This window comes from Capsicum annuum, chromosome 2 (genome assembly GCF_002878395.1).
Source record: "Capsicum annuum cultivar UCD-10X-F1 chromosome 2, UCD10Xv1.1, whole genome shotgun sequence".
Taxonomy (NCBI): domain Eukaryota; kingdom Viridiplantae; phylum Streptophyta; class Magnoliopsida; order Solanales; family Solanaceae; genus Capsicum; species Capsicum annuum.
Genome location: NC_061112.1, coordinates 128368117 through 128395593, shown reverse-complemented (window position 1 = coordinate 128395593; position 27477 = coordinate 128368117). Strand labels below are relative to the sequence as shown.

General features: G+C 33.9%; 2 protein-coding genes across 2 annotated transcripts; one reads left to right on the top strand and one right to left on the bottom strand.

Moving 5' to 3' along the window:
* Positions 1 to 4559: 4559 nt before the first annotated feature.
* LOC124896268 lies at positions 4560 to 5282 on the top strand. Its single transcript, XM_047407808.1, has one exon. The coding sequence runs from the start codon at positions 4560 to 4562 to the stop codon at positions 5280 to 5282; it is 723 nt and encodes a 240-aa protein (XP_047263764.1).
* A 19057-nt stretch (positions 5283 to 24339) lies between these two features.
* LOC107858161 (ethylene-responsive transcription factor 8-like) lies at positions 24340 to 24807 on the bottom strand. The gene has a single exon (XM_016702872.2). It carries the CDS (start codon positions 24805 to 24807, stop codon positions 24340 to 24342), a length of 468 nt encoding a protein of 155 aa, XP_016558358.2.
* Positions 24808 to 27477: the final 2670 nt, after the last annotated feature.

Below are 27477 nucleotides of genomic sequence, written 5' to 3'. Positions count from 1 at the left end.
TATGTAAGAATATGCACCTATCGGAGAATGATAAAACTGCGAGAACCCAATGATGTTTCTCAAATTTAACAAAAAAAAACATGTAAAACTGTAAAAAAACAACAAAACACAATCAACACATAAAATAAAAATATAACATGCATATGTAGTTTGAACAGAACAAATTAGCTCAATGCAATCCCTAAATACATATGAGGAAAAAATAAAAATACATATTAAAACTATACCTTATTAAACTGTAGAAATCAATAAAACACAACCAACACATCAAAAAATACATATAACATGCATATATATTTTGAACAGAACAAATCAGCTCACTCTGATCCATATATACATATCATGATAACATAAAATACATATTAACACTATACCTTAAACTGTATATATCAACAAAATACAACCAACACATCAAAATATACATATAACATGCATATGTATTTTTAATAGAACAAATCACCTCACTGCAATTTCTAAATACATATCAGGAGAAACATAAAATACATATTAACTCACTGCCTTCTTCAGAATCATTAGCACAAGAGTTTTCAACATCGTCATCAACATTGCTTGATTCTGCAATTTCTTTTGCTTTTTTTTTTTTCATATTTTTTTATTTTTTGTCTTTTGGAAAAAAAAAAAATTTCAACCATTTTTTTCTTCAAAATATCAGCTATCTTCGAAAAAATCCAACCAACAACAACAACAGATCAACCCAAAATCATCTACAATATCCATTCAACTCCGGTTATCCTTCATTAACCACAACAAAACAAAACTCAGTTTCAACTCTCATTCAAAATTTAATTTTTTCAACTATATCAACTCATAAAACATCAAATTTAACTGAAAAATAAACAAAATAAAATTCAGCAAATCCGATGACCTTGATTCTCAGTTAACATCTACAAAAATCAAAATCTTAAAGATGAAGTGGAGAAATTGTTTATAGTACAAAATTCAAAAAAAAATATTGAGAAATTGATAACATGCAATAACTGAATTAATTAGTTACCTGAAATTGTGGAACAATATCCTTATCAGATCGTGGAAAAAATGTTAAGAAGGAAAAAATTTGAAAGAGAAAATCTGAGAAAAAGCATGAAAAATGGTAAAGTATAAAACAATTAAAGGAAAGATAAAGTTTAAGCGTGAATAGTGAAACCTGCTTTTGAGAGACAGTAATTGTGGTCCCCCACTTAAAATAATGCTAGATTTGCTGCATAAAGTAATTTCATTAAACTGTTGCTATTTTTTGTAATTTAAAACTTAGATTTGTTACTCTATGTAGTTTATCCTATTTACTATTATATGATATCAAGAGAATGAACTTAATTAGGCATTAGAGAAACATTAACAAATTGATTCTAAATTAATTGCTTAGGCATCATAGACATATTTAGAAGAAACAACTTTATATTAGTGAACGCGTATCTATCGAGCCAGCAGCACGAATATATTAGCAAGTAATCAACCTTTATTCACAGGTAAAATTTCTAAAACTATGAAGTTCGATTTTATCTATTTTTACATAGAATTAAGCATGCTTAGTTTACAGTTAATATCAATAATAGTGAACTGCATATAGTTCTGTTTTATCAAGCTAATTAAATGATAAGAAAGAAGGAAAATTGCGATACCTTTCAATTCACTTATGTTTAAAACTTTAAATTAACAAAAGAGATAATACATAAGTATGACCCTAAACTTGACATCAAATTATAACTTTGACCTTAAACTTTGACAGTGCATAAATATGACCTTTAACTATTCAAAACTGCACAAATATGACCTTTAAATGACTTTTCACTTTTATTTTTTCATTATTTTCGGCTCAAAGATGAAAATGACATCTAATTTCTTTTGTCATTGCGGAAAAAGAGCAATATTGAAGATTTATTAATTAGGTGGGTTAGCCTCATACGAAAAAATCGTGCGGGTATGTATATATATTATAAAGCAGAGGGCGAATTTAAGTTATATAATATATCTAAATATAATTTATTTAAATATTAAATTAAATATGAAACTATGCTAATAATAAAAAAATTATAGTTTTACTAAAACATTATTAAATTAACGTTATTAAGGATAGTAGTAGTAGTATATTAAATTAACGTTATCAAAATGTTATTAAATTAACGCAGGGGCGGACCTACGTGGTTGCCATGGGGTTCACCGAACCCCCTCGGTAAAAAAATTACGTTGTATATATAAGGTAGAAAATCTATATTTATGCACATATATTAATGTTGAACCACATAAAACAAGGCACTTAGATAGCCCAGTGGTATTAATTGCTCTTCTTGGGCGCTTCTTTCAGCCTATTGCGCGAGTTCGATCGCTGCTAGTGGCAATTTTTTTTTTTAATTAAAAAAAAGTTAGGTGTTGCTGCTATAGAAATAAATAAATAAATAAATTATAATAATAATAATAATAATAATAATAATAATAATAATAATAATAATAATAATAATAATAATAATAATAATAATAATAATAATAAAAACGACTTTGTTTTAACACAAAAAGAAAACTTTGACAGTGCACAAATATGACCTTTAACTATTCAAAACTGCACAAATATGACCTCCCTCTAAGTCAGCCCTTTTAACGACGTGGCACCGTGTGATTGGATTACCTTTTCATGTAGGCGAGAGTGAAACTCACGCATGGAGTTGAAAATTCGGAGATCATATTTGTTCAGGTTTTGAATAGTTAAAGGTCCTATTTGTGCACTATCAAAATTTAAGGTCAAAGTTATAATTTGGTGTCAAGTTTAGGGTCATATTTATGTATTATCTCTTAATAAAAAGACAGGTGACATGAATTTTCTTGAAAAATACAACCAAACACATAGTTACAAGTTCATTGAATTTGTGTCACTAGTATAGTGCAATCACATGCATATAAACAAGAATTATATCGAAGAATTACAGCCCATATATCATACCTTGTTACAAAGTTGTTTCAACACTTTTTGAAGATCAATAAACCTTGTCGTGAACTTTACAGGAATTGGAGAAAGGGAGAAGAAGTGTTGTTTGTTCTAAAAACATGAGAAGTCCTCCATTTAATTCAACAGATGCAACACATCGTTCCATGAAGAGTCATAACGATTGTGTCTTTTCATTATTTAACTCAAATAAATAGGTGCTTGAAAACCCAATAATCCTCTGTATGCAGTGGCGGATCCAAAAAAAAAAATTCGGGGATTCAAAAACTGAAAATATAAATGTGTGAATAAGCCAATAAAATGCAATTTCAAGGAATGTAATACTAATATATAGTTTTGTTTTTATAAAGTTGTACATCCACAGGACAAATTTTTATTTTAAAAAAAGGCCTGCCCAACCCTAGCGGGGATCAAACCCAGAAAGTGGGTGAAGTAAGCGAACCTAGAAGGGCAGATAATATCACTGAGCTATTTACAACCTTATTTTAGTTGGTTCAAAAATTAATATATGTACATAAATATAGATTTTCTACTTTGTATATACAACGTAATTTTTTACCGAGGGGGTTCGGGTAAACCCCTGTTAACAAAGGCAACGAAGGCCCAATCACTTAGGCCCAACAGTGTCCATAATCGAAGCCCATTATTTTTCTGTACATTATATTTTTTATTTTGTCCATTTTAATAGGTACACGTGTGTACATAGAAGAGGTGAACTGAATAGACCTTCTAGCGAGTTCATTTTTGGAATGAAAATAGAAGATATTCATTTTTGGAATGAAAATAGAAGATATTTTCTCTCTCTATCTTCTCCATGGTTGTTAGGGTTTCTTCTTTCATTTTGATGACGATCTTGAGCTGTGAGGCTCTAACATGGTATCATAGCACAGATATGTGATCCTTGCGACTTCCTCTTGCTTTTGATAGTACCCTTGTCGGTGTCTCTGATCACATGAATGTTCGATTCCTGTCCCATATTTTGGGTATTTTGCGTAGAAATCAAGTTATAGAAGGCCTTACTTCTTCAGGTTGCGAAGAAGGGCGGTAATCGTTTTTGTTATACATTTGTTTGTCGTTTGTTGATAATTTTAGTCCTATTTTGGATTTTTGATGAAACCTTAACTTGTGACTCTCTCGATGATGAAAATTTCTGAGATGTGCGCTTTTACCTTTCATGTACCCACATTCTAGCCACTGTGTTCTTAGTTTTTGATATATATTCCTCAGATCTAGCTTGTATGCTCATAGCTTTGTTGTAATTTTTTTTTTGTTTCACTGAAACTGGGAAGTGCTGAAAATCTTTTAGTCTTAAGTCAGTCAGTATGACTACATCTGGACCTACGTCTACAAAAAATATGACTATTCCTTCTGGATTTGAGGAATTTTTTGTCTCCCCAACTCATCCATTATATCTGCATCCTTCTGATAATCCCGGTACACATTTGGTGACTCCGCTATTTGATGGTACTAGGTTTGTTGTTTGGCGTAAGAATATGATGACAACTTTATCTGCTAACAACAAATTAAGGTTAGTTACTGGCCTTGTGTCCAAACCTGCACCCAATTCTCCCCCTATTACCCATTCTATGAGAGGTGCAAAAACATGGTTATAGCATGGATTACGAATTCTTTGTCTACTGAATTGGCAACTAGTGTAATGTGTTTTGATTCTGCCAAAGACATTTGGACTGATATAAATGAATGGTTTGGTCAGTCTAATGGTACTAAATATATTCAGATCCAGAAAGAGATTAACTCTACTGTGCAAGGTTCTTCTACTATCTCGTCCTATTTCACTAAAATTCGCACTCTTTGGGATGAGTTGAGTACATCTTATGTTGGTCCTGTATGTACTTGTGGGGCTTTAGGGAAGTTTATGGAACAACAAAAATTGTTCCAATTTTTTAGTGGCTTAAATGATGAATATTCACTCTGTAAGAGTAACCTTCTGATGAGGCCTACACTACCTTCCCTTAGTTGTTCTTATGCTATGTTGCAACATATTGAAAAGCAGAATGAGACATCCCCTCCTATCTGTGGATTCTCAAATGATTCAACTGTTTTCAATTCAATGTCTCAGAATACTTCTGTAGGAAGAGGATACAATCAAAGATTTAATTTTGATTCTAAAAGGCCTTTTTCCTCCCCAGTGCCATATGATGCTAGAAGAACTCAACCTGATGGCAGAAAATCTCTTACTCCTAACTCTGGTCCCTCAACCTCTTCACCTATTTTCTGCAAGTATTGCAAGAAATCTGGACATCTTATTGATAAGTGCTATAAACTCCATGGTTATCCTACTGATTTCAAACCATGTCAAGTTTAAGGATAGTGATTATAGATTGATCAAGGATCAATTTCACCATTATCAGCATCTTCAACAGCTTCACAGTACCTCTGATAGTAAATCCTCTTCTACACATCCTGGGTCTCATCATCAACCTACTGAGGATTTTGCTCACTTAGCAGGTGTGTTCAATCACCCTGTTGTACTGTCTACTGCCTTTTATGCTAGTGTTGTGTCAAATCTAGGCATAAATCCTTGGATACTTGGCTTTGGAGCTACAAATCACATGACCCCTCACAAGAACCTTCTTTAAAATATAGTTCCTTTAGATTTACCTTTTTTTATTAGACTTCCAAATGGGTATAAAGTCAAAGTTGTGTCAACTGGGTCATTAAGTCTTAGACCTGACATGATTTTGCACAATGTACTCTTAGTCGCCTCTTTTCATTTCAATCTTATCTCCATACACAAACTTCTTTCTCAACTTGAATATACTGCTCTCTTCACCAAATATAACTGTATTTTACAGGGCCTTTCTCTGAAGAAGCAGTTGGAAAATGGTAAAACTGCACATGGGCTGTACTATTTTGCTACACTTGATTCCACAGTGCCTTCTGTTTCTTGTAGTTTTACTAATTCTACTAGTTGTATTTCTCATTCACATAGTGTAAATGCCAATGATTTGTTTTGGCATCAAAGGCTTGGTCATATTCTCTATCACAAAATGAAATCTATTGCATTCTAACATAGGAAAATTTCTCCCAAACAGAATTTTCTCTGTGATATATGTCCTAAAGCTAGACAACATAGATTACCTTTTACTCCTAGTTCATCCTATTCATCCTTACCTTTCCAACTTGTTCACATTGATGTTTAGGGATCTTATCATACTTAAACCTACAATGGATTCAGATATTTTCTTACTCGAGTGGATGATTTTACCAGACTTACCTGGACTCACTTACTTTCCACTAAGTCTAGTGCCCCTTATGTCATAAAAGCTTTTGTTTCCATGGTACAAGTTCAATATAATCATACAGTTCAGGTTTTTAGATCTGATAATGCTTAGAATTAGGACATAGTACTGATTTACAAAAGTTTTTTCTGATTATGGCATTTTACATCAACCACCATTCCACATACTCCTCAATAAAATGGGGTTGTGGAAAGGAAGCACAAACATCTTTTAGAAGTGTCTAGAGCCTTATTATTTCAATCTAAACTTCCTTTGAAGTACTGGGGTGAATGTGTCTTAACTGCTACTTATCTAATTAATAGATTCCCTGTTGTTCCTTTAAACCATGTTTCTCCTTATGAAAAACTTCATGAATTCCCTCCATCCTATGACCATTTGAGAAGTTTTGGGTGTCTTGCTTATGCTGCTACTCCTATTCCACTTAGAGATAAACTAAAATCTAGATCTATTCCTAGTATCTTCTTAGGATATACTTTTGGAAATAAAGGTTATAAGCTTCTTAATCTCTCAACTTTTATTGTCTTTTACTCCAGAGATGTTCAGTTTCTTGAACATATATTTCCTTACCCTAATTCTTCTTTTTCCTCACCCTAATTCTTCTTTTTCCTCTTCTCATTTTCCTCCACCTCCTGAGTTTACTGATCATACTCCTACTGTTTCACCTGTTCCTCCCCTATTTCTTCCATTCCCCCCTCTTATTTTTCTCACCCTCTCCTTAGAAGTAGTTCCAGGTCCTCACATCTTCCTGCTCATCTTCAAGATTATGTTTATTCTTCTGTCCTTCCTTCTTCTGATCCTGTCCAAGTCAATTCCAAGGCTTCTAGTACTGATATACATATGCATGAGCCTTTATTTTACTAGCAAACTGTCTCTAGTCCTGCCTGGCGGTAGGCCATTCTACAGGAATTCAAAGCTCTTGAAGACAACCATACTTGGGATATTGTTCCTGTTCCTTCTAATAAGAAGGCTATTCCATGTAAATGGTCTACAAAATCAAACAAAGGTCTAATGGTACTGTTGAGAGGTATAAGGCTAGACTTGTCATCCGGGATGACACTCAAAAAGAGAAAATTAACTATCATGAGACCTTTTCTCCTGTGGTCAAGCTCACCACTGTTAAGTGTCTCTTAGCTCTTGCTGCTAAACATCACTGTACTGTTTTCCAGCTGGATGTCAACAATGCTTTTCTTCATGGTGATCTTCATAAAGATGTTTATATGAAAATTCCCCCTGGTCTTGAAGTTTTTGCCTCCTCTCCTTGTGCAACTCCTTTGGTGTGTAAGCTCAAAACGTCTTTATATGGCCTTAAACAGGCATCCAAACAGTGGTTTTCCAAACTATCTGAAGCCTTGTTCTCTAAAGGCTACATTGCCTGCAAAAATGATTTCTCCCTCTTCACCAAATCATCAGGTGATTCTTTGGTTGTATTAGTGGTTTATGTGGATGATATTTTGTTGGCTGGGTCAAATATTGATGAAATGACTAGTCTAAAATCTTTTCTTGATCATCAATTCAAGATCAAATATTTAGGACTGGTTCACTATTTTATGGGGCTGGAAATCATATCTCATGATGATGGTTATCTTATGCATCAGCATAAGTATACTTGTGATTTGCTACATGAGTTTCAATGCTCAGATTTCACCCCTGTTGCTTCTCCTTTGGAACCTTCTGTGAAGTTGGTTCCTGCTATGGGTGACCCTTTACCGGAGCCTTCTGTTTTCAGGCGGTTAGTGGGTAAACTCAATTTTTTGTAGCATACCAGGCCTGATATTTCTTTTGTTGTGCAGCATCTGAGTCAGTTTTTACAATCTCCTTGTGTTGCTCATATGAAAACTACTATACATGTTCTCCGGTATCTCATGAATGTCCCAGATCAAAGCATTTTTCTCCCTGCTTCCCCTTCTTTCTTGCTATCTGCTTTCTCTGATTCTGATTGGGTTGCATGTCCTTTTTCCAGAAAGTCTGTTACTGGTTATTATGTAGTGTTTGGTGGTTGTCCTATTTCTTGGGAAAGTAAGAAGCAGCTCACTATTGCCCTCTCTTCTGCTGAGGCTGAGTATAGGGCCTTACGCAAAGTAGTGGCTGAGGTTGCTTGGTTGATTCGCTTATTTGCTGACATGGGGCTCATTATTTCTGCTTCTATTCCTATTTTTTGCGATAGCCAGGCTGCTTTGCACATTGCCAAGGATCCTGTCTTTCATGAGCGTACTAAACATATTGAGATTGATTGCCACTATGTTCGTGATTATCTTATGCTCAACTTGTATCTTTGCATCATGTTCCTTCTGCTGATCAACTTGCTGATATCCTGACCAATCCATTGAGTAATCCTCTTCATCATCATCTTCTTTCCAAGCTGGGAGTGCACACACCCTCCAGATTGAGGGGGGTGTTAACAAAGGCAACAAAGGCCCAACAGTGTCCATAACCGGAGCCCATTATTTTTCTGTACATTATATTTTTCATTTTATCCATTTTAAGATGTACACGTGTGTATATAGAAGAGGTGAACTGAATAGACCTTCTAGAGAGTTATTTTTTGAATGAAAACAAAAGATATTTTCTCTCTCTCTATCTTCTCCATGGTTGTTAGGGTTTCTTCTCTCATTTTGATGGCGATCATGAGCTGTGAGGCTCTAACAACCCCCGCCAACCACGTAGGTCCGCCCCATGCTATGTGAATCAAGATTTTATTGTTGGAGGGTTAAATATTCTTTTTAATTACAATTTTCTCAAACATTTTAAAAATATATTGACTCATTAATTAGTTGTAGTGATGACTTGTAGTTAGTTTTAGATATGCAAATTTTATTTTTAAAATTTCAAAGAATTTATACCTGCTTGAATTCATAGTCAATTAAATTTTGATTCTCACACTTTAAACACTTTCACATGAACTGAAATAGAAGAAATAGGTAGAACTTTTGTCAAATGATTTATCCTTGATAACTTATTTTTACTGAGAATTAAGCCTGATCTACTTAATTAATTTTTAATTTATTTAATTTTAATTTGTTTATCTGATTTTGACTTGACACGAAGTTTAAAAAATAAATAAGACTTTTGAATCTCCATGAGCTTAAACTAAAGATACATATAATATAACAAAATATCTTTTAATCTTATACTCTTGTATTCATAATCATGTGGAAAGTGAGGATTAAAGAATAATCAAAGAAAAGAGACATTCATTTTAATAGATTAAAAAGGAAAGTAAGAGAAAACAAATTAAAACAAAGGAAACATTAATTTGCTATTTTAGATGAAACTTCCAACATCTTTTTCTCTCTATATATGAGAAAAGATTACAACATGCTGCATTCCTTTGACAGGTGTATGTATAGCATCCATCTTTTTTTTTTTCATATTCCAAAAATCTAATTTTCTTTGAAAAATGATCATTCATCGGGCGCTGAAGCCGCCTCTCTCTTTTATTCCAGTTGTTAAATTTCTGAAAACATAAAACACAAAACTACACTATTTTTTAAAATAAAATAAAGAAAATGTGATGCATGCATATTTGACGACCAATGTGGGCACTTTCACTTGCTCCCTAATGGTGCAAGTCGGAGCTCAGTATCGACATCCTCAGCAGTGGTGGATGGTGGCTGATCCTGGAGCACGCTCTCTCTGTTGTCGACGTTGTTAGCATTCACATGGTTATCAAAGTCTCTAAGGCAATCCACAATCGCTTTTCGATAGTCGGCTGGGTTGGGAAATAGCGCTCCTGCTGTTTTCATAATCTCCACATAGTACTTCTCACGATCTGTCAGCTGAGAAGGAGCATCACCTACGTTAACCGCTGGAAAAGGATCAGCAACCTGACGATTCTGATTTGGTTCTGGATTCCTCAACACATTGCTGCCTGCTTTGGAAGACGACGCGATATCCGCTGGAAAATGTGGAGCCTGAGGATTCTGATTTTTCTCCTGGATTATCCTCAATGCACCGCCAGGTGCTTGGGCCAGAGGATTCTGATTAATTGGCTCCCAAATCCTCAGTGCACCACCGCCTGCTTTGGAACGAGGAGCCTGAGGGTTCTGATTGATTGGCTCCCGAATCCTCAATACACCACCGCCTGCTTTGGGACGAGGAGCCTGAGGGTTCTGATTGATTGGCTCCCGAATCCTCAATACACCACCGCCTGCTTTGGGACGAGGAGCCTGAGGGTTCTGATTAATTGTCTCCCGAATCCTCAGTGTACTGCAGCTTGCTTTGGAATGAGCAGCCTGAGGATTCTGACTAGGTTCCCGAATCCTCAATGCACTACGGCCTGCTTGAAAATGAGGATTCTGAATCGGTTTCCGATTCCTCAATGCACTGCGACCTGCTTTAGAAGCCGATGAGATATTGCCTGCTTCGGCCGTGAACGCGATATCGCACGCGTTATCTCTGTTGTTTTTCTGAAGGATATCATTGGAATTATTTTTGACGCCCCCATCAGAGACATCACTCCTAGCATTAAGCTCATCTTCGGCTTTCCCACTGCTATCGTCATTTGGAAAATTAAGTACGGCTCCAGGGCTTTTAAGCCGCTTTGCTACTCTATCATAAGCCTGAGCGGCTTCCTTCTCCGTATCATATGTCCCGAGCCAGATACCTCTCGTCTCTCCGGGTTTTGTGATCTCAGCACCATACCTAATTCTACCATTCCGTACCCTCTTTCTTATACCTTTATAACGCACCCTATTTGGGGGTACCGCCGCCGCCGCATTCCCATTTTCTATCTCTGCCATCTGGAAAATAAAATACAAACGAAAGGGAGTTTACTCTTTATTGTATATGGTGAAAGAATGAGTGAGTGAAGAAAAGTGAAGAGGGATAGTGGATTTATATAGCGGCGGGATTTGTATGGTCAGTGGAGTTGTTTTGGTAACTAAATAATTAGTTGCTTGAAAATGAAAATAGGGAAGTGTCCAAGTCAAACTAGGAAAAGAAAAAGTTTAGTAAGTTACCTTCTTAATTCATTTCTATTTCTAAGGTTACATACCATTATTTTAGGATGACATTTTTTTTAATTACTTGCAAATTAAGCACAAAAAAATAGGTAATAAATTTACTTTCTTTCTAAAAAAAAATCTTTAATCATATCAAGCACATTTTTAGTTGGCAGTGTACATACACATTTGTATGAATAAGTTTCCCAATTAAATGTGAAAATAATAATTTCACTATTTACATTCTAAGTTTACTATTTGGTTGGCTCCATACAAGTACTTTAGATGATATCTTTTTTTTTTTTTGACTTTCCAAACAATAAGAACTAGGTAATAAACTTATTTATTTTCCTAAAAAGTATATTGTTCTTCCGTCATGCCAAACACACTCTTATATGGTGGCATCTCATCTCTTGTTTTATCCTTATATGTGAAGAATGATATACATATACATTCTATCTTCCATTGTATTGTGAAATTACATGTCTTATTATCCTTTTCTATGTTACAGCGAGCCATACACCCCAACCCCCGGCCTCACATAAAAACAGCTAAAATCTTTTTCTTTTGAGTTTTTTACTTTTTTTATTCTTTTATTTTTACTCAACTCAGCAAAATTATAAGAAGATACAAAAATATATTTTGTAAGGGTTTTTGAGGAAACACCAATCAATTGACAATGTTAAGTTCCATTTGTTGTTTGTACGTAGTCGATAGATTAAAAGTAAGGTTTCCTAGCAGTAATATTTTTGTATAATAGAATATTTTGTCTATGCACGTGTAAGTAGATTATGTATTATGTGTAGACAATTAATATGAATATTATCTTACTTGGTACAAATTTCATATGATATATACGATAAATATAACGTTATATTAATTCAATAAGTATGTATGTATCATCTTGTGTCATCGTGTAATTGATAGAACATACACGCATCTTACCAACTAAACGATAAATTGCTTGATTATTATATAAGTTGCATATTAAGAACATAAATTATTCGTTGTGCTTTATAGATTTTAAAAGGTTTTAGGAATAATGAATAATTGAGTTTTTAAAAATAAAAAAATTCTTAAGGTTGAACAAAATAAGAAGCGTTAAAAAGTTTACATGTTAACAGAAAGGAAATCCATTATTTTTCAATTATACACATGATCAAATAATCTTAATCTAGTTGGAGTTCATAAAACCCAAAACCACAAAGTGCTTAAGATGCCTAAGTAAGTTAGCAGAGGCAAATTTGTTTTACTGCTATATGTTTATAATTTACATATAACGACATTTTTTATATTGATTATAATTATAATATAACAATACATAGAAATAAAATATAACGATGCAAGCACGATGTAATAATCTTTCAGTAGCCATTTTAAATAGTTACCCAATAATATTCATATTGGAAAAGTGATAATTCATTGATTCACTGATGGGTAGTAGTTACTCTAACTACCTACCTAAATGCTAAATTACATGAATTCTGACTTGAAATTTTCTTAGGGTCACTTGATACGTTGGACAAATATGGCTAGTTTTGACGTAAAAGTCAATACTACCTTAAGGTCCAATAGATTTTCTTACCATGTAATATTTTTATTAATTATAATCAAACGACAATACACAAAGGTAAGTGAATCACTAAAAAAGAAATTTATTAGTCTAGTCACAACTTTTTTTGTTTTTTTTTATAGTATTGTATTTCATATCATAAAGTTTGATTACAACACAAGATAGCAACTATCCTTCAAAAGTGTAATGAGCATTTACTCATTACTACTCCTATACATTGAGTTAGATTAACTTACAAAAAAATTAGCCTTATCCACTTTTGATCTAATGCTTGGAACTTGTATCCTATCTATGATGAAGGAGCCTTTGCTCCTTTTGGGAGTTGTTGAGCCGAGAAATACATATTGTCAGCCTGTGAGTCCATAGCCAATCGGCCAATTGATTTGCTTCTCTATAGCAATGGGTAAGCTTGACAGTTGCTTGTCTAAGAAGCTCTGTTGTGTCTTGTATGATTTTGTTTAATCTGAAGTTGCTCGCCTTCTTATTCTTAAGCATGTCAGTGATCACTGTAGAATCCGATTCTATTGTAAAATTGTTATACCCATTTTGTAAGCACCAATTTATCCCGTACCATGCTGCCTTGGCTTCAGCAATGTTGTGGTTGTCACAATGAGCTTTAATAGAAAAAGCCATGATCAGGTCTCCATTATCATCTCTCAGAGCTCCGCCTAATCCTGCTTTCCCGTTGTTAATGTTGAAGCTTCCATCAGTATTTAGCTTTGTGCTACCCGTGTCTGATTTCTGCCAACAAACCACTTGAGTCTTGATGATAGGCTTAAGCTTATCATATCTTGGCAAATGTCTTTCCAAGGCAGAATTAGGTTGCGTTTCGGAAAGGTGTTGTGAATAGCCATTTGTAAAGACCTTTCCACTAAATTCTCCAGCTTGTATATGCTAAATTTCTTTTGATTTCCGTACCTGTAAGCACAAGTTTCTTTCCAGATTGCCTAACAAATAACAATGGGAGTGATTTGAAGGATTAGCTGGTGAACATCATTTATGGGCTTCACTTGCCACCAAAAATTAATAACATGTCTAATAGACAAATGAGAATGTTTAATGCCAAGAGGAGAACCAAATAGATTCCAAATTTTACTCGTTATTGTGCCTTGACTAAAGACATGATCTATAGTTTGCTCACGGGAAACTGTACAACAATAACATTTAGAATCTAAATGTTTTCCAAACTTCAAAATAACATCCTCAAAAGGAACTTTCCTTTTACAAATTCTCCAAGCAAGAAAAGATATTTTAAAAGGAATAGAGTTGTGCCAAACCTTATTGATGAGAGGTTGTTTAGTATTTCTAGACCTTACTAGATTTTAGGCAGTCTTGTTAGAGTACTTCCCGCTATCTGTGGGGTCCCAAAAAACTTGATCCTCTGAATTTGAGTTGCCAATGTCAATAGTGTTGATATGCTCACAGATATGGTCTGTCAGAATCGTTTTAAGCTTGTCAGTATTCCATTTGCCATTCTTGATGAAATTCTTGACAGGGAGTTTAGAGCTCTTAGAAGCTTCAGGAATTAGATGAGCTATAGGCCCTTTATCGGCCCAATTGTCCCACCAAAAAGAGCATGTACCTGAATTGATTTGCCAAATCATGTGTTTCTCTGCTTCCTCTCTAACTTGAGTTAGATGCTTTCATGCATGAGAGTTCCCAGTAGTCCATTTCTTCCCAACAACATGGGATCTAATACAATATTTATAATGAACAAACTTGGACCAAAGGGAATTTGAGGTTCTAAGCCCTCACCATCTTTTCATAGCAAGAGCATTACTAACATCTTTCATACTTCTAACACCAATACCACCTTCATCATAAGGAGCACATATATTAAGCCAGGAACTCCAGTGATATCTTTTAAGCTCGGGACTACTCCCCCAGAAAAAATTGGACAAATGTTTTTCAATCAAATTAAGAGTGCCTTTAGGAGGGGTTAGCATAGAGAGAGTATAGATAGGTAAAGATTGAAGCATACTAGTAATCAAGACGATTTTACCACCATAAGACAGAAGCTTACCATGTCAACCATTAAGTTTTTTAATCACTTTACCAACCATGAAATCAAAATACTCAATCTTTTTTCGACCAACATATAAAGGACAACCAAGATAAGTAAACGGGAAGCTTTTATCCATGAAATCAGTGCATTTTCTAATTCTATTAATCCTTTGTGCAGAAGTTTTAGGAGAAGGAAAGAAGAAACTTTTATCAACATTAACCAATTATCCAGAGCAATTTTGATACTCATTAATAGTATCCATGATGAGACTTATGGAAGAAGATTTACCGCTACTAAAAATAACGATGTCATCTGCGTAGGCTAAATGGTTAATAACATGACAATTAGGGAGCATTGAAAAGGGAATGAACTTATCATGGTAATTGAGATTGTTAAGAGTTCTAGACAATACCTTCGCTGTAAGGATAAATAAAGAAGGAGATAAAGGATCTCCTTGTTTTAATCCTTGAGAGGAAGAGAAAAAACCATATCTACAACCATTGATAATCACAGAATACCAATTCTCAGAAATAAGATTAAGCACCAAATTAGTCCATTTTTAGAGAAACCAAATTTAGCCAAAACATCTATAATAAATTTTCAAGACATTCTATCATACGCTTTCGTCATGTCAAGTTTAATAACAACATTGCCTCCTTTATTGGTTTTAGAAATATTATGCATAATCTCTTGAGCCAAAAGAACATTTTTGGTGATAAGTCTTTCCTTTACAAAATCGCTCTGGTTAGAGGAAACAAGCTTTTTTAATAGGGGGTTTAATCTTAAAGAAAGAATTTTGAAAATAATTTTAATCGTAAAGTTGGAAAGACTTACACCAAAAATTGTAGGATTATCTTTTTTGGAATTAAAACTAAACAAGTATGTGAGAAGTACCTAGCTAGCTTCTTTCCTCTGAAGAAATCCTGTACATAAGTTGTGATGTCCTGCTTTATAATGTCCCAACAACTTCGAAAAAGAATTTCATTGAATCCATCTGGTCCTGCAGTACTAGAATCGTTGAGGCTAAAGACAACTTCTCTAATTTCCTCTTCTTTGGTATAGTGCACAATCTGTCACTTTCTTCCGATGAGATTAAGTTAGGAATACAATTTAACAAAGTAGAGTTGTGAGTAGGATCTGGGAGGTTGAACAGATGGTGGAAGTTTTTAATATCAGCTCTGAAAATTTTGTCATTTCCATTGATCCATTTGCCTCTACTATTCTTGATTCTAGTAAGAACCGGTTTTCTTTTTTTTTTTCTCTAAGAATACTATGAAAATATTTGGTATTTCTATCCCTTTCTTCAATCCAATTGCATTGAGTTTTTTGAATGAGGATAGATTCTTGTAGTTTCATCCACTGAATGTATTCGGCATGGGCTTTGTTAACATTTTGCCTGCTGTGATCAGTATTTTCTTGGATGTCAATCTCTTCAAGATTCTGAAGTTCATTCTCCCACTTGATAGTGTTTTCATTGACATCACCAATATTAGTTCTGGACCATTGACTCAAATGCTACTAAGAATCTTCAACTTAGATTGAAGTCTCCACATAGTATTACCCTGGTTGTTAGTTTCCCAAACTTTCTTAACAATGTCAATAAAACCATTTTGATTCACCCAGAAATTAAGAAATCTAACATAAGTGATGTGTCGAAGGTTGGAAAATTGGTATTTCATAAGAAGTGGCCTGTGGTCGGAACCAATTTTGGCCAAGTGCCTGATGGAACAATTTTGGAATTGATGACCCCAAAGGTCATTGACACATACTCTATCCAATCTTTTCCAAATTGACTTTCTCGGGCATCTGTTATTGCACCAAGTAAATCTTGAACCAGTGAAACCAATGTCTGTTAAACCACAGTTGTCCAGACAATTTTGAAATTCCAAACTTTTGTACATCATGTGAGGTTTTTCATCCATTTTTTTTAGTAGTGTCCAGAATGATATTGAAATCACCACCAACACCCTATGGACCATCTACCTTATAATTGTTATCTTCCAAACTTTTTCAAAGATCCTTTCTTCCTGTAGCCGCACAGTTAGCATAAATGAAAGAGATAAAAATGTCGTGACATTCTTCATTTTGATGGTGATATGTTGATCATCATCTGAGATAAGATCAGTGTGGTGGCAGTTACTCCAGAAACACCAAATTTGCCCATTGGAGTTGGAAAGACAATTTTGGTATCCTAAGAATTTCCTGTAGCCTTCAATTTTTTGCTTATCAATAAAGGGCTCAAAAATAGCTACAAATTGAGTTTTGTTGATGTTTATCAATTTCTTGAGCTTGTGTATGGCCTTCTTTGACCTGACACCCCTAATATTCCAAAATATAGCACTAATCATAAAGTAATACTAGGGGTGTTGTTTTCTTTTCGCCTCCTTTTTTGAGATATCTAATTTTTGTCTCTCTTTTTTTCCCCACTTTTTCTAGTCATGCTTCGTCCTCTTTTTCCTGTTGTTGGCTCATCAGTATCAGATTTTTCATAATGATCACTGTTGATGCTAGTATCTTGTTCTTGATGCTTATTCTCTGTGCCCAAGGTGTCGTGTTTAGTTTTCCCTAGAGAGGTAGGTTTGAAGGTAACTTTGCTCTTCTTTTTTTGCATCTTCTTGGCTTTTCTCTTTTTGGTTTTTCATTAGCAACCTTGAGAGCTTTTGAAGTAGAGGCAATTTGTCTATTATCATTGTTGTTGAACACTTGCTCATTTTGATCATTCTTTTCCTTACTATTATCATTGCCTGCCTGTTTGTCTTGGCTCGCTAGCTCAACAGTTCTCTCCATTGTTTCTTCTTCCTCTTTTTTCTTTTTTTCTTCCTTTTCCTTTGCCAAATTTTTTTCCAGAATTCTGCAAATAGTCATGGTATGACCAATCTTTTTGCAATGTTTGCAATACTTTGGTATAGCTTCATATTCCAATTTCTGAGTAAACCCTCTCAAGGATGAATCTTCATCTTCTAATCCCACCCAAACACTATCCGGATGTGATTTTAGAAGATCTAATTTCACCCTAACCTTGGCCATACTTGGCCTAATTTTACTTGATCTTTCCAATTTCCACTATTTAACAGATGTTCTATGATTGCTTGTAGTTTTGTTGTTTTTAATTTTCCAGCATGATCGACACAAGCCGTTCTTACAAATTAAAGCAACACTTCAATATGTACATAAATTTGTACAAACTTAGTGTTCAAATCATGAAAATGTGGATATATGGCTAAAGAAAAATGTTTTTTTAAGGTTTTTCTCAATATAATGTCTAATTTAATTTGGATAGTGATAGATTGAGTTTAATCAAGTTTAAGAGTTGATTTATAGCTAACTTTTGTTATAAATTAACATTTTGACACAATTCATTTTCAATGTAGCTCATAGCATTGATAAAATTAGAATTTTCATTAAAAATTATTACAATAGATAAGAATAAACCCGAAACAAGTGGAGTTGTCAAAATATAGTATACATATATATATTAAAAAAAATATTTACCAAGCTATACAATGTTATTTTTTCATGAAGATCTGTCAATGCATCCAATATGCATACTGAATTCTACAAATATCAAACTGAGAATTCGAGCATTTGAAGATTTCCAATTTACTTGACATAATTTACACATCTTGTCCACAGATATTCCCCATTTAGTCAATCTATCAGTAGTAGGAACTCGTTTTGGAGTTGCATCCATATAGTGATAATGACTTTGGTCTAGCATATTAGTAAATATCATACATTTTTCAATCTACTTTAAATCTGTTACCAAGTAGTAACAAGTATAATTGTCTGATAGAAGTTGAAGTTCAGATTTTATGTCTCAAATATCCCACTAATAGTTTTAATTTTCTTAACCATCCATTATCCATATAATGTCTGTTAAAAGAATAGGAGCAAGAAAACATGGGTGAGTTTTGATGTAGAAGGAATGATTCCATTCCATCTGATCCATTATTTTGATTCCAAATTTGAATGTTGATAAGATTAAGTCCCTCATTTAATTATTAAAGTAAACAGTTTGTCTTAGGCCATCAAAATTCTCTTAGAAAGTGCATGTACTAGTTTCAGACCAAGTAAAACTTCTATAATAAAAGTCAAGAAGCTTTAGAACTTCAGTAGGAACAAAAAAATAGTTAATACCAATAAGATTGGATCCTAAACAATACAAATTAACCTAGCTACGTTCTTTCAGCATATATCAATATATTTCTTGGAAAAAAAAATTGGCAGTAAAATGTCTAAGATTTGGATGGTGGATCACCATGATCAAATTCAAACAGCTGCAAAAAAACTATTTTGTACAATTTAAGAGATACCTTCAAAATAAATAGAACATTTTCCAATATTTACTTGCAAGTCAAATAACTATACGAATCTATGAAATCAGTGATACAAAATAGAGGACACAATTTAAATGACCTAGCAAATAAGAGTTAATTTTTAATCATTTGCCCGAGCAAATTTTCTGGGAAAAACAGACCCCTCCAGTACTTGTGCCAAGAACACAAATTCTAAATAATCATATGTTTTTGTAGGTCAATTTTTAATCACGCATTTTAAGAATATGTTTTTTAAGTTAGGATCAATGATCTTACATAGGATATTGCACCATATAATGGGTCTATATTCTTTATTCTCCATTGGGTATAATGGGTCTATATTCTTTATTCTCCATTGGGAACAAGAGTAATTAAACTACAATTTATTGGTTTACAAAGCTTACCAGCATGAAAATAATCTTTGACAACTTTCTGAATATCGTCCTTTATGAATGTGTCAAATCTATTTGTAGAAATATGTCCTTTAGCATCTTCAATAAATGCTAGGCATCATAAATTTTTGGTAAAATGGTTCAGTGGACCCTTGTACTATGTCCGTTTTGTAATGTGAATACTTCTACTTACATGTTTGTCATCTGGACCCTTGAATCCACTAAAAAGTAACATTTTAAACCCTTTGATCGTTGACCGGACCTATGTGTCATTAAAATGGCTGACTAGGACAAAGTGTGTGCAGGCACGCGCTTAGAATGCAAGTGGAGGTCAATTTTATATTAAAATAATTAAAAAAATCCCCAAATACAACTTTTTAAATTTAAATATATTTTTAAAAGTTAAAAAATAATAAATTTAAAAAATAAATAACAAAGGCCCCTCCCCCAACCCCCTCCCCTCGTCCAGCCACCCTCACCTCCATCCAGCCCCCCTCCCCCAAATCCCTCACCCCCGTCCAGCCCCCCTCCCCCAACCCCCTCCTCTCATCTAGCCACTCCCACTCTCGTCCAGCAATTCAATTGATGGAATTGAAAGCGTGATGTTGAAGTCGCTGCGACAACATCGCGGATTTTGCGAAATGAAATTCTATAATCTCCAATGCAAATTCGTGAACATGCAACAGTAGAAACAGATGGAGGAGATCATTCCGCTCATACCATTCAAATCCCAACAAAAAATGACACCCGTAACAATGTTTTTTATGCCGGAAAAGCCCATAACTTCGGCGATGGGGAAAATTCCAGCCAACCTCAAAATTCTCAATAGAATCCAATTTCTGGGGAGGTAAGAAGTGTTTCCAATGCAAAAGCTCCAATTGATTCAACTCCAAACGATTTTAATTTAAAAATTGAGTTTTTGAAACCTAATTTACCAAAATCAGTGAAAAGTGACAAATTAAGGAGTAATTCTCAAAATTTCCACAGTGATTCAATTGAACAAGCATCTGGAAGTGATCAAATGACTAAATCCCCATCAAAGGTATGCTCTAATCCATCGAATTTGGTTTTTGATGATTCGGCAGTTGTGAATTTGGTCGAGCATGGTGTTCGGAGTAACGTCAATGAAATTGGTCAAAGTTTAGCCACTAATTCTGATATGAGAAACATGAATTTAATAAAAGCCCCATCAAATTACCCCCAAGACACTACCAATTTGAAAATTAGAGTTTCAAATAAAATTGTTGATGTGGTTGATTCTGAATCAGAAAATTCTGATTCCAGCGATTCCGATGGCATTACAGAAGTTGTTATGGATACAATTTCAGGTGAGTCTAATAATTCAATGGATGCTAATATTCAGAAAATTTTGGGATTAAAGTGTGTGGAATGTGGAAAATGTAGATGACGGCAGCGTGTTAATGGATTGTTGTCACACCGATAGCGGTGGTGCGGCGGTGGAGATGGAGAAGAGAGAGTGGAGAAATGGAGAAGAGAGATGGAGAAGATGGAAATTAAAAATTCACCTCATTTTAATTTATTTTTTTAATTCTCAATTTAAATTTTTATTTTTTAATATTTAATTTCTTATGTGGTATTTTAAAAATAATGTGGAATTTAATGTAGTATTTAAAATGACGTGGAAGCTGACATGGGGCGAGTGTGTTACACTCACCAAAAAAGTGTTTAAAATATTGTTTTTTAGTGTGTTTAAGGGTCCAGATGACAAACATGTAAGTAGGAGCATCCGCATTACAAAACAGACATGGTACAAGAGTCTATCGAGTCATTTTACCTAAATTTTTCATTATTAACATTGCATTGATTGATCAAACTCCTTGAGCGTGAGCTAAGTACAAGATTTGCCTAAATTTATCACCTTTGCCTAAATTTATCACCTCTTCTTTTATGGTCCCTGAATTATAAGCTTAATATCAGTCAAGTATGCTCCATCTTAAGTTTCTTGTTGGTTTTATTATTGCAAATAATTGAAAAGCACTTGTTTATATTTTCCAATTTTATCCATTTAGCGTTGAATTTTTGTCTTAGTACACTTTCTTGAGAGGATTTGAAAAAATGTCCACTTTGAAAACTTAATTTGAGAGATATTCATTAATTTTATTTTTTTTTAATTTTCTAGGGTTGGGTTTGAAAAAAGCAAAAAGTGAGGTAAGGTTGTGGGGTCATGGTCCTCTTTAATATTTTTAAAAGTTGGGGATAAAATATAAATTTGTAGAAATATAATATGCTCCCTTTTTATATCTATTAAATATTCAAATCTTTTTAAATTCATTTAATAAATTCAACAACTTTTCTCTCTCCTCAAATATTCTTCTTCTCCCGATTTTTCTTCTTAGCTTTAGCGAATTGAAATGTTTTGCTCGATTTTTCCTCCTCAAGTAGAAATTTTTCATCTTCTCTTGCTTAGGTAAGTTTAATCTTCTTTCCCGATCAGTTTTAGAGCATTTTAGTATTTTTTTCGATTTCATTTTGTGTAGTTATTCTTCGATTTTAACGAAAATTGCATTGTCTTCATTGAATTAGTCAAAAATTTGAGTGTTTTTAGTTAATATTCTCTATTCCGCATGTTTAATCGTGTTTTGCTTTGGATAATGGCAAGAATTTTTATATTTATATTACATATTGATTTTGATTTTTTTTTACTGAATTAGACTCATTTTGATGGTGTTCTTGTTGCTATGAATTTAATTATCAATATATGGAGAAGTTGGAACTTGATTTGCATGTTTGATCTAAGGTGTTTTTTCATTTTTTTAAATAGAGCAGTGGTCGATAGATCGACCACTATAAATTTATTTTTGCTGCATTTTTCGTTTATTTTAATAGACTAGTGGTCGATAAATCAACCACTACAGATTCGCTTTTACTTGTAGATCACAAATGGTCAAAGTTTATAAAGCAATTAAAAGGGCTGCTTGCACTGCTTGTAGTAGTAGGAAGCGAAAAGCCGACGAAGTTTCCAAAACTTCAAAGAGAAAAAAAATTATAATTGAAGAATTCGAGTAGGAAAATGAATCAAAAATCATTACCGAGATTGATGATTTTGAGGAAAATAGTGCACATGAGAGTGATGATGTTGAGGACAGTGAAGAAAAAAGCGAAGACAAGTGAAAGTGATAGCAGTGAAGATGAGGACAGGAGAGATAGTGGATACGGGGAGGAGGATGATCTCCTATCCTTGCTAATTTGTGCAAGATATTTTCATTGAGCTATACGACCTAACAACTTGGATGGATGAGTTAGCTAGGTTCTTTTCCTGCAAAGATTTCCGTAAGAGCAAGAATAGCGGTTTATCAAGTGTTTAGAAGGATTCTAGATGAACAAAAGGTGTATGCTGATTTTAAGAAGACCTGTCTTAGACACTTGAGACATATGCTGGAATCAACACACTGAAGGTTTACGTAGGTATAAAAATTGCCAAAAATACGATTTTAATTAGTCCAGGGGGTAATAGGACCACCTAATTAAAGTTCGGGTGTGTCTCAACAATTTTGTGTATAGTTCAAGGTGGAAACAAAACATTTTCTCTTTATCTTTTACTATTTTTTCAGCACGAGCGTTGCACGTGTATGTCAAATTATGTAATACATAATTTTATAAAATTACTAATATTATTAAAATAATATTTTAGATAAATAATATACATAAAAATATATGTTAAAATTTGTGTGAACGTTGAGTGTTTTGTTTAATTAGGATAAAATATTTTATAATTTTATTATATTTTGATTGGTAAAATATTCTCTTTTTGGAAAATGAGAAAATTAGTTTCTTAATTAACGAAAAAAAACAAGTTTCATAAGTGATATTTGAAGTTCAGTGTTTTCTAGATTACATATAATGCTCTTGGAGTGATTTTTTTTTTAATTTACTTACGAAAAACTAAAACTAAATAACAAACTCATTTATTAAGTACTCTCTTCATCCAACAATATTTTCCCACTACATTAAAAATAGATATCCAGTAAAACTTGTTCAGTTTGAAAAATCAATGGATAATTTATCGTGTTTTATTCATTTACCCTTACCAAATTATGTAAATATCTCTTAAATATCTTAAGTTGTTAATTGTTGTAATTAAGGTACTTTTATGTAATAATCTTTAATATATAATGGACTAAAAAAACAAGTACAACAAATAGATTAAGACGAAAAAAATTCAAAACTTGTTATCAAGCAACGGCTACATGTTTCTAGTTGCCTATTAATAGTACTAAAGTCGTAATAGCTATACTTGATCAACACTTACTATAAGTCACTTACCAAAGCACTATACTTTATATGAAAAAATTAAAAGCACTTACATTATATCTCAAGTAATCCTATCTGTTGGTGATTTTATTGATCTGAACCAAGGAACTAAAGGTTAAGTAAACTCAACTTCTATTTCAATTTATTTGTCTGATTTTCAATTTATTTATCTGATTTTAAGTTGTGTAGATATGTTGAATGTGAGAATTGCTAAAAAAAAAAAAAAAAAAATCTTTTTAAGCGAAGAAGAAAACAAAATGCAAAAACAAACATGGAATGAGTGAATTATAACGTATTGCAGCTCTCCATAGGATTTCTTCAGTTCTCCTTCATCTTTTACGTCTCCGATCGAACAACCAAACAAAAAGTCAATCAACAAATTCTGGTAAGGAAAAAAAAATTAAACGGAAAAAAAATATATACAATGAAGAAGATACAGAAGAAATTATTACAACATAGCCACGTTAATCCTATGACAAGATGATCACTATATCATGATCGATTTTCTTCCAGTTCCAAAAACATAAAGTTAATAATACACACACACACAAAAAAAAAAAACAAGAGGTCTATCTTTTTCATGGATATATATTCCGATCAAGCAACAAAATTCCAGGAGGTTTCACATGCTCCCTGACGGTGCGAGGCTGATCAGGTCAAGATTGATAGTCTCCTCCCCGATGGTTGCCGGTAGCTGATCATCCTGGACTCCAGACCAACTCCCAATGAGATCCACTGTCTCCAAACAGCACACAGGATTATCATTTGGCAGTGAAACTCTCACCGCATTATTGCCTGCTTGGGAAGATGGCCTGATAGCACTTCTCTCGTGAAACTTTTCAAGAAAATCTTTAACGCTTTGGATGTTATCATCAATGACGGGAAGAAAGTTAGTAACGGCCTTGTGGCCATGAAACAGCCTGACTGCAGCATCGTAAGCAGTAGCGGCTTGCTCCCTCGTATCGAAGGTACAAAGCCATACATTTTTCTTCTTGCAGGGATCTCTAATTTCAGCGGCGTACCTCCTCCCCTGTAATTTTCTGACGCCATTATAATGCACCTCAATATGCAGAATCATCGTCGTCGCCATCACTGTTGCATCGCCATTTTTCATCTGTTCCATCTGAAAAAACAGATAAGAGAAGAAGGGGTGAGCAGAAACATAATGAGAGCAGTTTATATAGCAGTCTCCATAGAAAATTTTGAAAACTACCCACTTTCAAAATTTATTTTGAGGGTCAGACATTAAAAAAAATTTTGATTTATTTTTTAGGATTAGAGTATGAAAAAAGCAAAAAGTGGGTTAGGGTTATGGGGTCACGGGCTTCTTTAACATTTTTAAAACTTGAAAAAAAAAATACAACATGGTCATTAATTTTCCAAACATTTATTAAAATCATTTAATATTTTCAACTACATTTCTCTCGCCTCAAAATCCTCCTCCTCCTGATTTTAGTTCCGATATTTTTGAAAAAAAGATTTTTGCACGATTCTTGCTTCCTCAGACGAAATTTTTCAGTTTCTCTTGATCAGATAAGTTTAATGTTCTTCCCCAATCAATTTTAGATTCATTTTAGTAATTTTTTTTATGACGTTTTTCGTTGGGGATCTTCGATTTTGAAGAAATTGCACTATTCTCGTTAAGTTAGTCGAAATTTAAGTGTTTTCAATTAACATTGTCGATTCGGCATGTTTAATCGTGTTTTGCTTTAGATAATGAGTAGAAAATTTTCAAATTCTGGTACTTATATTGCGTATTGATTTTGAATTTCTTGTACTAAATTGGACCCAGTTTAATGGTGTTATTTTTGTTGTGAATTGCACTGCCAATATCTGGTGAAGTTGGAACTTGATTGGCATGTTTGATGTGAGGTGTTTTCCCGTTTTTCTTAATAGACCTGTGGTCGATAGATTGACCACTACAGATTTATTTTTGCTGCATTTTTTCATTTTTATTAATAGACCAATGGTCGATAAATCGACCACTTCAGATTCATTTTTTGTTGTAGATCATAAATGGTGAGAAGAGTTCATAGAGCAGTTAAAAGATCTGCTTCCACTGCTTCTAGCAGTAGGAAGTGAAAAGCCAAAGAAGTTTTGAAAACTTCCAAGAGGAAAAAACTGTAGTTGATGAATCGGAGTTGAAAATCGAATAAAAAACCTTGCCGATATTTATGAATACGATGAAAGTAGTGCACACGAGAGTGAAAATGTTGAAAATAGTGAAGGCAGAAGTGAGGGGGAAAGCGAAGAAGAAAGTGAAAGTGATAGCGGGGAAGGTGGGGATAGGAGAGATAGCGGAGACGGGGAGGAGGATCCCCTATCCTTGTCAATTTGTGCAAGAGATATCTCTGTTGAGTCGTACGCCCTAACAACCTAGATGGATGATCTAGGTTCTTTTCCTGCAAAGATTTCTGTGAGAGAAAGAATGGCAGTGTATCGAGAGTTTAGACGGATTCTTGTTGAACAAAAATTGTATTCTGCTTTTAAGAAGACTTGTTTCAGACACTTGAGTCATATCCCAAAACATTTTAAGTTTAATGGACAAATGGTCCATTATGTATTGCTGCGACGTATAAAAAATCATAAAAAATTGTATGAAATTTGATTCTGTGTGAACGATAAGCTAGCTTGTTTCGGCTAAAAGGAATTTGTTTTTATTAAGGGGCTGAATTGTTCAGCATATCTCCGTGAATCAAAAACGAAAAAAGTCCTCCAAAATGAAGAAAGCTTTCATTTTAAGGTGACGAAAAATAAGAGCATTACTGCTGCGAAGTTGATTAGCCTAATAAAAGGTAATAGGCTGAATAATCAACAAAAGTTGAAAGATGCTTTGGTTGGGTTCGTGCACGCGATAATGCTGGCAAAGAACCCGTCAAAGAAGGTGGATTCAGACCACATCAAGATAGCGGCTGATTTAGAATTCTTGGGGGGTATCTATGGGGAAAAGAGTCCTTTGGGCTTACATTGAGCTATCTGACAAAGAAGACTGATCTGACCAGGCAGAAACAAGCTTTTGTCAAGAGAAATAATGCATCGTATGCGTTATATGGCTTTTCCTGGGCGTTTCTGGTACTTAAAATCTACCATCTTATTGATTTATTATAGACTCCTACATATTTATGCAATAATACACAAACACTGTAGATTTACTTCTGCTTTTATTGATTGCAGGTTTAGATATATGAGTCCTTTCCTCATCTGGGAAGGTACGCCGACAAGTCGTTGGATTCTCCTCTGCCCATTTCCTATCTTCTTAGATGACACATGTCGAAGTGTGACAATATAATGGAAGGCGACCCATTTAAGTACAAAGAAAACAACACAAAGGTAAAATTATTCTTATTATGATAGATATGATAATAATATTATTATATTAGTGAATGTCGTGTAATTTGTTTTTATTTCTTTGTAGATTGTGTACCCGTACCTTACCCCTACTGTCCGTGAGATGGAACAGAGATACATGATAATATTTAAGCCATACACAGACAAAGTTAAGGATACCTCCATCGATGCATTGAAGGCGCAACTAAATGGCATGACTGTCCTGACTTCATCAGCGGAGACGCAGACAAAGACGAAGATTTGGGTGACCACCATTATGTTCCAAATTCAGCACCTGCTTGTGATCATGCTAGTTCAAGTGGACTTAAAACTGCGCCAGACGCTTCTAACAACGATGACCTACGCGAGAGTATTGCTTTGCTCGAGAGAAGTCTACTGGATATTGCTTTTTTTTGTTAGAGATGAGAGACTG